We start from the raw sequence: 14,752 nt of genomic DNA, 5'->3' as shown, positions 1-14,752 counted from the left end.
CGAATGGCCTCCTTCTGTGCTGTACTGTTCTATGGTATTCACTGGAGTTCAGAAGAATGAGAGGGGACCTCATAGAAACGTTTAAAATTCTGACGGGTTTAGACAGGTTAGATGCAGGAAGAATGTTCCCAACGTTGGGGAAGTCCAGAGCCAGGGGTCACAGTCGAAGGATAAGGGGTAAGCCATTTAGGACCGAGATGAGGAGAAACTTCTTCACCCAGAGTGTGGTGAACCTGTGGAATTCTCTATCACAGAAAGTTGTTGAGGCCAATTCACTAAATATATTCAAAAAGGAGTTAGATATAGTCCTTACTACTAGGGGGATCAAGCGGTATGGCGAGAAAGCAGGAATGGGGTACTGAAGTTGCATGTTCAGCCATGAACTCATTGAATGGCGGTGCAGGCTAGAAGGGCCAAATGGCCTACTATGTTTCTATGAGACATTAAACCAAGGCCCTCATTTGGACATAAAAGATCCTATGGCACTATTTTAAAGAGCATGTGAGTTATCGCCGGTGTCCTAGCCAATATTTATCCCTCAATCAACATCACTAAAACAAAAGGTTTACACATTGCTGTTTGTGAAAATTGGCTGCTGCATTTCCTACATTATAACAGTGACTACACTTCAAATGTACTTCATTGGCTGTAAAGCGCTTTGGGATGTTCGGTGGATGTGAAAGGCATTGTATAAATGCATGTCCGTCTTTCTTTTGGCAATTGTTTAGCCTGGTCAAACCTCCAAATAGAGATGGAGTTCCAGCATATGGAATAGGTTTCCTTGGCAACAATTTCTAAAACCCAGCTGTTTATTACTGTAAGACAATCAGTAAAATGGCAATTTCCACAGCTCCACTGTAAACCAGTTCATTAAGTTTCCAAAAGGCCACCACAAATGTCAAAATAGATGAAAGAACATTTCAAATTTCACTTAAGATTTTTTCTTAAAGTATAAAATGGTTTTGTGCCCTTTATGCATAGATGATGGTTACTGAGGTTACTTGCTTTATATAAAAGGACCAGGAAACTGAAGACGTTTTGTTGAGCGCAATAGTTTGTTATTTCTGTGTGCACAATTCCACATTTACCCTCATTTCCATGATGGGCTAGTTGGGTTTTGTAAGAGCAGCAGTGTAAAACCAGTACATGTCATGCACCTCACATTAAAGTAGTTCTATGAAAAAGCAGCATTGCATTTGCTGTTTTGGGTGCAACCATTGTATTTGAATGTGCAATAATCGTATCGGCATCAGTGTTAGGAAGCAGGCACACTCAGATGATCAACTTACGTCACCTCTCGGGTGACAACAGGCTTCTACATTGATGACAATTACAGAATTGAGAAATTATATATATATTATATAAATAATATATATATTATACAAATTTAAAAAAAAACACCGGCACACATCTAGCTGTTCATCATACTAACTCCTAGAACTCCCTCCATTACAACACCGGCCCCTTAATGTCTACCCCTCTGACCAAACTTTTAGTCATCTGTCATAATTTCTTCTTATCTGGCTCGGTGTCAAATTTATTTTTGTGTTATAACACTCCTGTGAAGCACCTTGGGATGCTGTGCTATATAAATACAAGTTGTTGTTAATAATTCAATTACAAATCTATTTTATTTCCTCCCAAAGGTAATCTTATTTATCCCTGGTTTCTGCTAATGTTCAGATATTGTCTGGGAGGAACCGGGATAATTCACTAATTCTTATTCTCTATCGACCTCACCAGCATTCAACACTGTCCCCAACACTCCATCGGAGATCTCAACCTGTGGTAATTCATGGATGCAACCTTCTGTCATACTATCCAGACATAGTTTGTCTTTCCTCCAATTCTTATCAAATGTTTTCTAAAAGCAGTGAATTTGAAGGAACCTAGCAGAAACAGAGTGCTAGTATGTAAGTGAAACAGAGGTTGGTGTGGAAGAGAAGACAGAATACAACAGAGGATCGACAATGAAGTGGAGCATTTAACTAAAAAGTGATGAGTACAGTCAATTTATACCTATTCAGATTTTGCGACATGCTGAAACATTTACAGTACTCCCACACTGAGTGTCAGCATACATTATGTGCTCAAATACAGTGGGACTAACTGGATTGCTCTTCGAAAGAGCCGTTGCAGACTCAATGGGCTGAATGACCTGTGCTGTACTATTGTAAGATTTGCAATATGAAATGCCACCAAGCTCGGTGAGACTAGTGCAAAGGAGTTTGACAAATTTTACAAGATGCCAGATACGGTGTTTAAAGTAGAATGAAATCTTCTGGAAAGTTATTTTGGTTTTTGTAGGCTACAAAACCACTCTTGCATAACAGAACACCAGCATTACAACTCTTAGTTGAATGAGAGCTTTGGTTTCCACTGTGGGTAATTGTCACCGGAACCTCAATCGTATCATGAAGTGAATGAGTTATATCACAGACATGCCTTGTGCAAGATTACCTATGGTTAGTGATTTACTAATCTGTGCCCTTTGGTGTCTAACCATTGAGCTGAAAACTCATCGCCAAATCACAACCAGATGCTTATTCCAATATCATCCCTATGCATAAATAAATTGGTGTAGAGTCCCAGGGTCAGTAAGACTCACATGAAGCAACCACATGTGCAGAAAATCTGACCAGGTCTTCACCAAGCCAATTTTTGATACAAAAACTTTTATATTTTGGGGTGGAGATTTCATAGATTCTTTCTCTCCAACCAGTTTCTGCATGTCTTGTGCTTCAACAGCAATTCTTTTTAAGTCTGATTAGGAACTCTAACATTTGAAGTAAGGTTATAACAGAATTAGTGTCGGAGGACTGGAGTGTTGCTAATGTTATATCACTACTCAATAAAGGGGAGAGGGATGTCCACAGACCAGACAGCTTAACATTGGTAGTAGGAAGTAATTGGAAACTAGAGACAAAATAAATTTTCATTTGGAAAGGCATAGGTTAATCAAGGAGAGCCAGCATGGATTTGTTGATGGCAAATCGTGTCTGACCAAATTGACTGAATTTTTTGATGAGTTAACAGAAGGTTAAGGTAGTGAAATAAATGTATAAATGGACCTTTGGAAGACATTCGACAAGTGTCATACAGGCTTGTTGAGGAGATGGAAGCCCATGGATGAAGGGGAAAATGGCGGTATGGATACGGAAATGGCTCAGTGACGGGAAGCAGAGGGTGGTAGTGGATGGATGTTTTCAGACTGGGAGATGGTTTGTAGTGGTGTTCCCCAAGTGTAAGTTCTGGGACCATTACTCTTCAATTTTTATAAATGACCTAGTGTGAATTCCGATTCACAAACCAAACCCTTTGAGCACAAATGCTAATTTAGTGCCCAAGTGTAGGTTGTCTTTTCCTGAGGAACAACTCTGCGAAGTGCGTTGACTTCATTTCACACAAGATCTTTATTGAAAGCAGACTTCCATCCTGTCAATCTACAAGGATTCAAAAATCCGGTACTAGAATGGAAAGGACATTATTCATCGTATACAATTCAGTTTCCTGGAGATATTTAAATATACAGTTACATCATTATGATCTGGCCTTAAGTTACAGCAAGCAAAAGTCTAAAGAACAAGTGGAGGACAGGAAGAAAATAAAGAAACCCAGGATACTGTATATACATGTAATGTATTTAATAAATCAGACTAAATACATTGTTACAAACTGTACAAGGTTGCATGCTTAGTTGGTTTCAATATACCCATTAGCTGCTGAAAGTGACACACAAATATTACACAGGAAGAGCCACATGACAGGTACAGTGCAAAGGTATGTAGAGATTCACTCATTCTGGGGAGGAAAAAGTGACAAAGACCCTTAATACACCCACCTTCAAAGGCTGAACATTTTTGGAACATAGCAAACGGACTTTCACTGTAACTAATGTCAAATTCCACCCCAGAACTACAGTCGTCAGTGCCTAGATTTCACGTTGTAGCCTGGTAGTGCCAATCCCCATAATCGTAGTCATTTATAAGGAACATTTAGTCACCAATTCATATTGCAATAACACTACCACAAAACCCACCCTCACCTGAAAATAATCTTTCCCTTCATTTTTCATGTTCAAAGTAAAAAGATCCTGAGTACAGCCTGTATAAATATGCTGCTCCCCACTCCTCAGTGTCACATACGCGAACCCATCTACATCACCGTACTGATTTTTGTCAGCCTCCATTCTCCCCCTTAGAACCTAACCAAAAGTTCATAGACTCTATACGCTCAGGAGAAAATGGGTGCAATCCTGATTAACTCCATCTTCATGAAATGTTCTTGCGACCTTCTCCCTCTACATTTCCTCCTGTAATGAACTGGGTTCTGTTTCTCCCCCCCCCCCCACCCACCGCGCCCCCCTCCACAGCTGCTGCAAATGACACTCTGAGTTGCTGGCAGGAAGTGCACTTCTGGACTGGTCCTGCCAGTTCAAGTCCACACCATATTTTGCATTGCATTAGTCTGGGTGCAGATTCATTCATCAATACAAAGTTGACTGGGATGCCCAGTTTAACTATTTCAAAATCACTTGCATAAAAATGTGCTGACTTTGCCATTCCTCCATCTGTTAATTCACCTATCATCAAGAAGAATTGGAAGCCTTACTGCACCAGTTCAAACGAGGTTGTGCTAGTCTCGTCTGTTGTGGGATCCAAGGCTACAGGTTGAAATCCCCATGGCTGAAGGGCTTAAAAGAATGCATCTGATTGAGATGCAGTTTTGCAGAAATCAGGTTTTCACTTATGGGAATTCAATGCAAAAAGTACAGGAGATTATAAGTTCCATTACAATTTACTGACCACTTTACAAAAGTCATCAATATTACCAACTAAAAGTAAACGGTCTTGCTCAGAACGAACTGATCAAAAATGCTGTGCAATGCCAGGCAAAGGATTGGCGATAAATAGCTTTTGCATACACAGCCTAGACACGAAAATGTAAAACATCTTCCACAAAAAAAGCCTGATCAATCTTAAGGGTTGGCTGTACAAGTGGCACGTTGCATTGATACAGTGCTGTCAGTCATTTAGGTCACAAGCTGTAATATTACGAGGTACAATTTTCACAAAGCAATGATGAGTATGGCTTTTAATTCAATTACGCTTTGACCAATCTGATTTATACAGCTTCTGGTTTAAAATTTGTGCATGTGGCTGAATGAAGTAGCACGGATAAAACCATTCACGTACACGAGAATTCACGAGCAATCATTGAAGATATTGTAATGCTCTTTTGAAACACTAAAAAATAGTAAAAACAGCATTTGTCGTTAAGAGCTATCTAACATCAGTGATCAACAGAACAAACTCAATTGTCTGCTGACAGAACAAAACTGTAGAAAACATGTGAATCGTTTTTTATAAAGTTAAATTTAGTCCAAATGCTTGCTATAGCAAAATATGAATCTATTCTCTAAATATTTCATAAATCATAGAATGATACAGCACAGAAGTAGACCATTCAGCCTATTGTACTTGTGCTAGCGATTTGAAAGAGCTATCCAATTAGCCCACTGCCCTTCTCTTTCCCCAGAGCCTTGCTATTTTTTTCCACTTCAGGTAACACTTCCACTTCAAGTTTGCCGACTGGGCTAAAAAAGCAGTGCTCAGCAATACCGTACAGTCGTTTGGTTTCAGCTCGAATCTCTGGTCACTTCCATAACCCCCAGGTTAACTGTTTTACCGCTATAGCCCTTTAACTGCAGCCTGGTGCCTAACATGGAGATCTGAACCCTTCTCAAACTTACCTTCCTTGTACAATCTAAAGACTTTCTAAACCAATGATTGACATCTTATCCAATACTCACTGATTCTCCCTGCCCATTTTAACTTTAGTTTATTTCCCTCACTATGGGTTTTGTACCTTGACCGAGATTACTCAATAATTAAAATCTTAATAGCTTTGGTAAATACAAAAAAAACCTTAATTCCCATTGCAGCAACTTCAAACAATTTTTCCCCCGACATTGCATAATTTTGGAAATACTGTTAACCTTTATAACTGTGGAAGAAATGCAGCTTTAAGTTTCTACATATTTCTACTGTTATCAATACACTTCAGTCATATGCACAATTCTAACCAACATCTGTTTTCACTCCCAGAAGGCAGTATCTAGCCAGTGGGCATTGACGTCAGACAAACAAAATAAAAAGCACCAGAAAAATTAGCATAACTCCGCTGCAAACATATAAGCAGAAGGAAAGCTATTTTAATATCCAAAAATTGTAAATAATGTTATTAGAAAGCATGCAAACATAATACTGACAGAAAGCCCAGACCAAATCTGGTACATATTCAAAATAGTTTTCTTTTATAAAAAAAAAATTCCTGCAAATAAAAAAAGGGGGAAAAGAAACATGGTCGTCAGTTGTTGTTTTCTTTTGTTGTTATAGTAACAAGTTGCTTGGCAGCCTTGGCAATATCATATGCACACTGGATCACTTGCTGTGTTACCAGTTGGATGTCAGTTGCGGGACTGGGTTCTGCAGGCAGTGCTTTCTTGCATTCTGACTGGAGTCTGTATGCGCTCGAAGTTAGCAGCCTCAGTGAGGCCCGAACCATCTCTGATCGAGGTTTCTATACAGTGACAGAAGAAACATTCTTCACACGACTGAATAGCCCGTGTAATCAACAGAATAGTACACGCATTGCTTTCAATGTCCAGATAATGCGAGAAAACAATGAGAAAATCAAACACAATATTGGAATTTACTGCAACATTTTTTTTAAAAATCAGTCAGGTTTCTGATGTGCACAGAGATCAATTGCCATTTTTAAGAATCTCCACATCAAGCTAATGAGAAATCCACACAGGTAGTGATCATTTTAACGTTTCAGATCGTTCAACTTTCATCAGAACTGGAAAAAGTTAGAGATGTAACAGGTTTTAAGCACGTACAGAGGCAGGGAAAGGATGGAGGGAGGGGGGGGGGAAAGAACAAAAGAAAAGGCTGTGAAAGGGTGGATGGCAGGAGTGATTAAACGACAAAAGGGATGAGCTGAAAATGACAAAAGCAGAATCATTATCAGCAAAAGATGCTGTTCAAAAAAATGGGAGCAGTGTTTATGATCTGAAATTGTTGACCTCCGTGTTGAGGCTGGAAGGATGTAAAGTGCCTAAACAAAAGATGAGGTGGTGTTCCTTCAGCTTCATTAGAACAGTGTCGCAGGCTGTGTACAGAAAGGTCAGAGTGGGAGCGGAGCGGAGAATTAAAATGACAGAGGACCGGAAGCTTAGTGCCACGCTTGGGGACGGAACGGTGATCGACCTGAAACATTAACCCTGTTCCTCTCTCCACACGTGCTGCCTGACCTGCTGAGTATTTCCAGCATTATCTGTTTTTATTTTGCTTTTGTGCAGGTAGTGCTTGTGCTTGCCCAGTGTGGAGTGCACATGCTCCTCGTCCCACTAACCTAAATCCAGAGGACTTGGGTTCAAGTCGGCAGTGGTAATTCTGGAGTTCAATCAGCTAAAACCACACAGCCTACCAAGACAGAGTACTGGTAAATTTCCCACGGTTTTCCAGTCAGGACCACCCCATCAATTAAGGCACTGACTTGCAGGATTTACCTGGAGCCAAGTGGGAACACAGTCAATTCCCAATGACAGATTTACTCCTCCAGGTTTAGTTAGTAGTCAGGCTGGCAAGTCATTGGTACTCTGGACTATTGCAGAGCTGCCTGGCTTGGCATCGGATTACGGAGTTTGCCACAAAAAAAGTTGACTTGGTTCAGCATTTCCATTGCAGGGTGCGACACAGTGGAGCCATCACAGAGACCCAGCTTACCTGCCCACAACAAGCTTCACTAGTTTGCCATTAGATAACTGATGAGCAATAATTTGAGCTCTCGCTAGGAGGAGAATAGTACACAATAGATTGACCTTGAATATCCTAGAGATGGAATGAGTGACCTTTCAGATCTCTGACCTTTCTCAGTCTTCACTCGACTCGTGCTACCTTTCTCCTTTCCAATGCTCCTTTCCAACCTGAGCTAGCAGCTTTTGGCCTCTTACCAATCATGTAACTTACTTGAAGACTTATACTTATCTGAATGAACACCGTTACCTTTTAAATCATATCTTGATTTTCAAATTTTCCATATTGGCGAAATTTACAGTTTTAAAGTTTTACGCAGTTGAAATACATTTTTTTTTTGTTCCTCACCACAGGGAAACTAAAAATATTTTAGAAAAATGACTCACCTTTGGGAAAAGAGCGGCCATCTCAGCTACAGCAACATGTATCCTTTCCGAGCAGGGCATAAAGCTAATGGGTGAAACAGCACAACGGTAGAGGGTACAAGGAAAAGGGGGAAAAAGAAAAACCATTAGTCACTCAATTAATATACTGCTGTGTGACTGGAGTTAAAGTGACATTCAAGCAAGTCTACACTAATCGTATGGCTGTTGGACCAATGAATCCAGGGACTGAGATGGGACATGCAATGCCAATGATTCCCTATGGCAGGGATGTCCAATCGGGCCCACAAAGCCCAAGTAATTCAGTTCTATTTGTGCTTGCATTTATTACTAACTGGCCTGCACTGATTGAATTTCATAGGCCTGGAGGTTTGGAAATGGTTGTTCCTAATCCTGTTGCCTCATTGGTGGATAAACCCGAAAACAAAAACACCGAGATCCGTCAGAACATACTGCTTAAATTAAGGGAACATTAATGTAAACTTGCGGACAGAGCGCCATGATATATCCACCAGAATGGCCCATGAAGACGGAAAGGTGTGGACATTCCTGCTCTGTGGTATGTAATATTTAGCTGAAATTGTGGCAATGGCCGCAGTATTAATATCCACTTTCTAAATAGGATGATCATTCACATGCTTTCAAACCGCCTCTCCTCCTGGCATTGGGTTCTCTAGCAGCTCAGTGTGTAAATGGCCCAATGTGTGATGCTTTGCTGTATGGATCAGTGAGGTCCCAGGTTAGATACACAAGGCTGTGTAGAGTTAGCTGATCTCACCCTGGGCAATGGTTGGGGCATTATAACTGGCCTGAGTGTTCTTTGGCGAGGGTTCTAGATTGCTATCCACTGACCCTTGCTGGAAAGCTTTCGCTTGCGTACTTTAGACAAGGACAGGATCAGACACGACTGCGATGCCCTCTCCTGAATGTATAATTGACTCCTTGCTGGGATACATTTGATAGATTGCCAATAACATGGTACCTCAGCCAAATAACCAGTTTGAAAGTAGTAAGATAATCAATTTGCAGTTCAGTGCCAAGGAACAAAATATAATAAAAATTCTGTATTAAAATTCATGTGTCTGATTAGTTGAGTTTTGTTTAATATTTGAACTGGATTATGATCTTACAAAAATAAACTATTCTCAATTCTTTCAGAATTCTCGCTCTACCTGGACCCCTCCCTCTGGCTTCTTACCCTCTCTAGACCTCTTCATTGCAAACTGCCGACGGGACATCGGCTGGCTCAATTTCTCTGTTCCTCTCACTCACTCCAATCTACCTCCCTCTGAACTTGCAGCACCTCGCTCACTCAGATCCAACACCAACCTCGTCATCAAAGCTGCTGACAAGGTGGCGCTGTTGTTGTTTGGCGAACCGACCTCTACCTTGCAGAGGCTGATCGGCAACTCTCTGACACCTCCTTCTACCTCCCCCTGGACCATGACCCCACCACTGAACATCAAGCCATCATTTCCCAGACCGTCACTGACCTCATCTCCTCTGGAGATCTTCCCTCCACAGCCACCAACCTCAGTTCCCCAACCCCGCACAGCCTCCTTCCCAAAATCCACAAACAGGATTGCCCCAGTAGACCCATTGTTTCAGCCGGTTCTTGCCCCACAGAACTTATTTCTTCCTACCTCGACTATTTTTTCTCCCTTTGTCCACTCTCTTCCCACCTACATCCGCGACTCCTCCGATGCCCTCCGTCACGAACAGTTTCCAGTTTCCTGGCCCCAACTGTCTCCTTTTCCATGGACGTCCAATCCCTCTACACTTCCATCCCCATCCAGGATGGCCCGAGGGTGCTCCACTTCTTCCTCGAGCAGAGGCCCAACCAATCCCCATCCACCACCACCCTCCTCTGCCTGGCTGAACTTGTTCTTGCATTTAACAACTTCAACTCCACTCACTTCCTCCAAATTAAAGGTGCTGCTATGGGAACCCGCATGGGTCTTGGCTATGGCTGCCTTTTTTGGGGATTATGTGGAACATTCTTTGTTCCAGTCCTACTCGGGTTCCCTCCTTCACCTCTTTTTCCGGTACATTGATGACTGTATCGGTGCCGTTTCCTGCTCTCGCCCTGAACTTGAAAATGTCATTCACTTTGCATCCAATTTCCACCCTTCCCTCACATTCACATGGTCAATATCTCTGACTCTTCTCTTTCCTTCCTCGACTTCTCCATCTCCATCTCTGGGGATAGGCTTTCGACCAGTATCCACTATAAGCCCACTGATTCCCACAGCTACCTGGACTGCACTTCCTCCCACCCCTCATCCTGCAAGGACTCCATTCCATTCTCCCAGTTTCTCCGTCTCAGTCGCATCTGCTCTGACGACGCCACCTTTCACACCAATGCCTCTGACATGTCTTCCTTTTTCCTCAGAGGATTCCCCTCTGCTGTGGTTAACATGGCCCTCGACCGTGTCTGTTCTATTTCCCGCATCTCTGCTCTCACTCCTTCCCCTCCCTCTCAGAATCACGACAGGGTTTTCCTTGTCCTCACCTTTCACCCCACCAGCCTCCACGTTCAACGGACCATCCTCCGCCATTTCTGCCACCTCCAGCATGATCCCACCACCAATCACATCTTCCCCTCCCTCCCCTCTCAGCATTCCGAAGCTCCCTCCGCGACACCTTGGTCAATTACGCAGTCACCCCAGCAACCCTCTCCCCTTCCCACGCACCTTTCCGTGCAAATGCAGGAAATGCAACACCTGCCCTTTTACCTCCTCCCTTCCCATTATCCAGGGCCCCAAATACTCCTTCCAGGTGAAACAGCGATTTACTTGCATTTCTTTCAATTTATTGACTCCTCTACATTGGGGAGACCAAGCGTAGATTGGGTGACCGCTTTGCGGAACACCTCCATTCAGTCCGTAAATGTGATCCTGACCTTCCGGTCGCCTGTCACTTTCATTCTCTGCTCTATTCCCACTCTGACCTCTCTGTTCTCAGTCTCCTAAACTGTTCCAACAAAGTTCAACGTAAGCTCGAGGAACAGCACCTCATCTTCTGTTTAGGCACTTTACAGCCTTCTGGACTCAACATCAAGTTCAAAAATTTCAGAGCGTAACCGCTTGGCCAAGACAGCAGGATCTCACTATGGAGAGGACCGTGGACATGAAGCAGGTCTCCACTTCTTCCTGGGAGACTGCTATCTAACAAACAAATACCCTGGACCAAGGAATTATCAATGTTTTGAACATTTTTTTTTTAAACCAAAAGGGATTTAAAAAGGGACTGCTTTTTAAAGTAGCAGTAATATTTTATTGATTAGCTAAAGCAACATTAATTTGCACACTACAATCAAATAGAAAATTTCAACCCTTTCATCAGAACCACTCACATTTTGGATTGTTCAAAAATGGTTAAGTGACATGTCTACATTCTCAGAATTGGTATACGGAAATGTCAAATCAGCAATACCGAACTAAATAGATGAGAAGCCCAAATCTTAACTTCACAAAATCCCTAATTTTAATGTGAGTGGACTTGGTATGCAGACATGGAGGACTGGTGAAAGGGTTTAAGTTTTGTTTGAATTAGTGGGTCCTTTGGTATCAGAAACATGCATTCAGTGTACTGCAGCTGATCTGCTGAACTGTCTTCCAATCATTTCTGTAACCCTGTTCACACAAACCCAGTCTTTAACCTCAGCTCAAGCAATAGGCAGATCAGAGCAGACATCAGTGAGAACTTCCACACAAGCACGAGTCATCCAGCAAGAGGAAAGTGATCGTTACAGGCCACAGTTGATCAGTTTTTACTCTCTGTCAGGCTGCTGGATTCTATTTGGCATCTCTCCCAAGAGGCAAAACTAATTACAGGCACAGCTAGCAGGTTAAAGTGTCCCTCGGCTTTTGAATTCAAAAACATTTGAATGCACAGGATATATGCAAACACAGGGTTACAAGGCCAATCCAAAAGCACCTATATCCAAAATAGTGTTGGAAATTGCCCAGGGATAGCAACATTGAGAAAATGTTAGGAGGGACATTTCTGATTAATAAGATGACAAACATTTTAAATGTATTTAAATACATCTAGCTGTGTTTATTTTAAGAATAATGAAACATGCACTATTTTACATTCTGATTTGATCACTTTTCCCCATAAAAGGACGGACCCATGCTGTTGGGTTCCATGGGTGCCGACATCCCTGCGATAGGAATACAAAGAAAAACAATGATGGACAGGTTAAAAAACCCTCTGGTCCATCGAGCCTGTCCCACCCAATTGTGATACCTTGTGTATCATACTAGATACTCTCCACCCCACCCAAAACCATGTGATCTCCTGGGAGAGGTGTAAAACCAGATAAACCACCCAGGCCAATTTGTGTGAAAAAAAATCTGGGAAATTCCCCTCTGACCCATCTAGGCGATCAAAACTAGTCAAGGAGATCACCCTGTATAGCCATTCTTCAATTGCAAGTGTGGACATTGAGTGTTAGGAAGCTATTTTTTGCAGGAGCATCAATCCTTTTCTCATCTGACATCCACATGTGAAGTTTCCAGATTGCTGAACTCTGGTTGATACACACCCCTCCCCCTCCCCCACCCTACTTCTCTAACTTAGGGGACCAGAGGTCAGTTGAAGCATGTCGAATATTGTCATGGCAGAGATGAGGTAACTTAACACAGACAGGGGAGCCAACCTGGGATCTTCCTATTCTCTATGGTTCAGTGCCACTAATAAGTGCATTTGCCCACTAAGCCATCAGAGGAGGTGAACACTTTTACATGTGAAAGAGGCACTGGACAGGTCCGGTTTCTGGGAAGTCACAAAATTATTGTACAGATTTCAGAGGCTACTGCAATAACAAAAGGATCTATGTGTAAAATTTTAATGCAGCCCATTTTGGATACTCATTTTTGATTGTGGGAAGGGGGGGAATGTAGGAGTTTTCGCCACATGGACTTTGATATTACCAACACAATGAAGGCACACTCTATGACAATCCATGGTCCATGATGGAAACAAATCACTTGGATCAACAGTGGCCAAATAATTAAAGTAACCAACAGCCAATAATGTTCATTTAAAAAAAAGTCCTCCCTCCTCTTCTGAAGAGAGCATGGTTCCAGAGGCACTGAGCACACAGCTACCTCGCACAAGTGGCCATTTTTAACTTTGGCAGTGGGTGTCAGTAGTCAAGGACATCAGATCTAAGCCCTATCCTACTGCCCTCACATGTCCACTTTCTAGTAGAGGCCACTGGATGATACAAGTGGTGAAAATCATGGCCAATTTTGCTACTTCCAAGCCCAAGCACTGAGGTCACAGAGATCAGCTCAGTCGGCACAGACTAGATACCAAGCTATGGGATTTCCTTGATGCATTGCTCAGTTACACACTACATACTGCACTTATGAACTGAACCAGTGGAAAGCTGAAACCAAAGGGGTTACTTATGTAGCCATTGTAATGTATACACCAGTCACAATTTTTAATGTATAGCCAACTCACATTATGCAAAAGGAATTTGGATAAATTATGGAATTTGTAGCCTTTGGTCGGTATTTGTGTATCATTTCTTTTGTGGCCACTGGATTTATTTTCTTTCCACTAGACTCGTTACTTTTATTAACAAACCACAGTGACAATCATGCAGGGAAGAAGAGAAAAGATGGAGTGCCTGGGAGGCAGAGACAGAGGTCAGAGTACCAGGTGGCAGGGTCAGACTGCTGCGGCAGGGTCAGAGGCTGGAGGGAAGTTTTGTCGGCCCGCAGAACCAACGTACTGAAACAGCCCAGGCTGTGCCTGAACTTGCGCAGGCTCTCGCGTTCAATCTGTCTGCTGGAACGGAGGGAAGGTGGGGATCGGAAACAGGAGAGGAAGAGAAAGGGAGAGAAAAAGAAAGAAGTAATTGCTCAAATGAAATCAAATTACAAAGTGAAATGAAATTAAAATAAAAAAGACTTCAAAATGAAAATACAATGTGGACTGTGGCAGATAGCAGAATGCACATGAATAGAGCAATTCCTATATATCTACATACGTACTGCACACTTAGTGGTAGGTCCAGACCAGTTTCCTTTTTATTTGCTATTTTGTTTAAATGTTTCTTAAACAGCATTAATAACAAATGACAGTGAAGAGTGTGGGCGGACTTGCAGAAGTTATGAAGACACTGTGACGGCTCATAACACACCAGTGCGTACATACAGACTTTCTGAAAACATTTCACGGCAGCAATCAGTTAGTAGACTGTATGGGAGAGAACAAATTATAGAATGGGCTGTCTAGTATATTTGACTAGTTTATGGCAAATTCATTTTGTGCCAAAAATGGGGCAGCTGAAACAAATGATTTGCACCAGTGCCGATAGTAATTTTGTTTCTTCAGTTAGTCCTCCAAGCCAATATTCTCGGATATCACGAACACTCCTGATATTTTTGATGGCTTACTGTATAAATGGCCTGCCTGGTGTGGGAATAAGCCATGTGAACCAGGAAAATGCAAGGCTTGAACCTGACCTGTGTTACATTGGGGTGTGCTGTGGTTAACCCCTGCATTCCTGGGCTAGGAAGAGCA

At 42.2% G+C, this 14,752-nt stretch overlaps 1 protein-coding gene across 10 annotated transcripts in view; it reads right to left on the bottom strand.

Moving 5' to 3' along the window:
- Positions 1–4,366: 4,366 nt before the first annotated feature.
- The window catches only part of git2a (G protein-coupled receptor kinase interacting ArfGAP 2a), a 122,806-nt gene continuing 112,420 nt past the window's right edge, over positions 4,367–14,752 (bottom strand). For 5 of the 10 annotated variants that reach the window (XM_070887963.1, XM_070887968.1, XM_070887972.1 and 2 more), the window contains 3 exons: positions 13,883–14,014; positions 8,210–8,273; positions 4,367–6,582 (listed from right to left, as the gene is read on the bottom strand). In XM_070887963.1, coding sequence (XP_070744064.1) covers positions 6,370–6,582; positions 8,210–8,273; positions 13,883–14,014 — 409 coding nt within the window. In that variant the 3' untranslated portion in view covers positions 4,367–6,369. Of the gene's footprint in view, positions 6,583–8,209; positions 8,274–13,853; positions 14,015–14,752 lie in introns of all 10 variants that reach the window. The other 5 variants (XM_070887969.1, XM_070887971.1, XM_070887976.1 and 2 more) reach the window with 3 other exon arrangements.

This window comes from Pristiophorus japonicus, chromosome 8 (genome assembly GCF_044704955.1).
Source record: "Pristiophorus japonicus isolate sPriJap1 chromosome 8, sPriJap1.hap1, whole genome shotgun sequence".
Classification (NCBI taxonomy): Eukaryota; Metazoa; Chordata; class Chondrichthyes; family Pristiophoridae; genus Pristiophorus; species Pristiophorus japonicus.
This window is presented reverse-complemented; position numbering and strand designations above follow the sequence as displayed.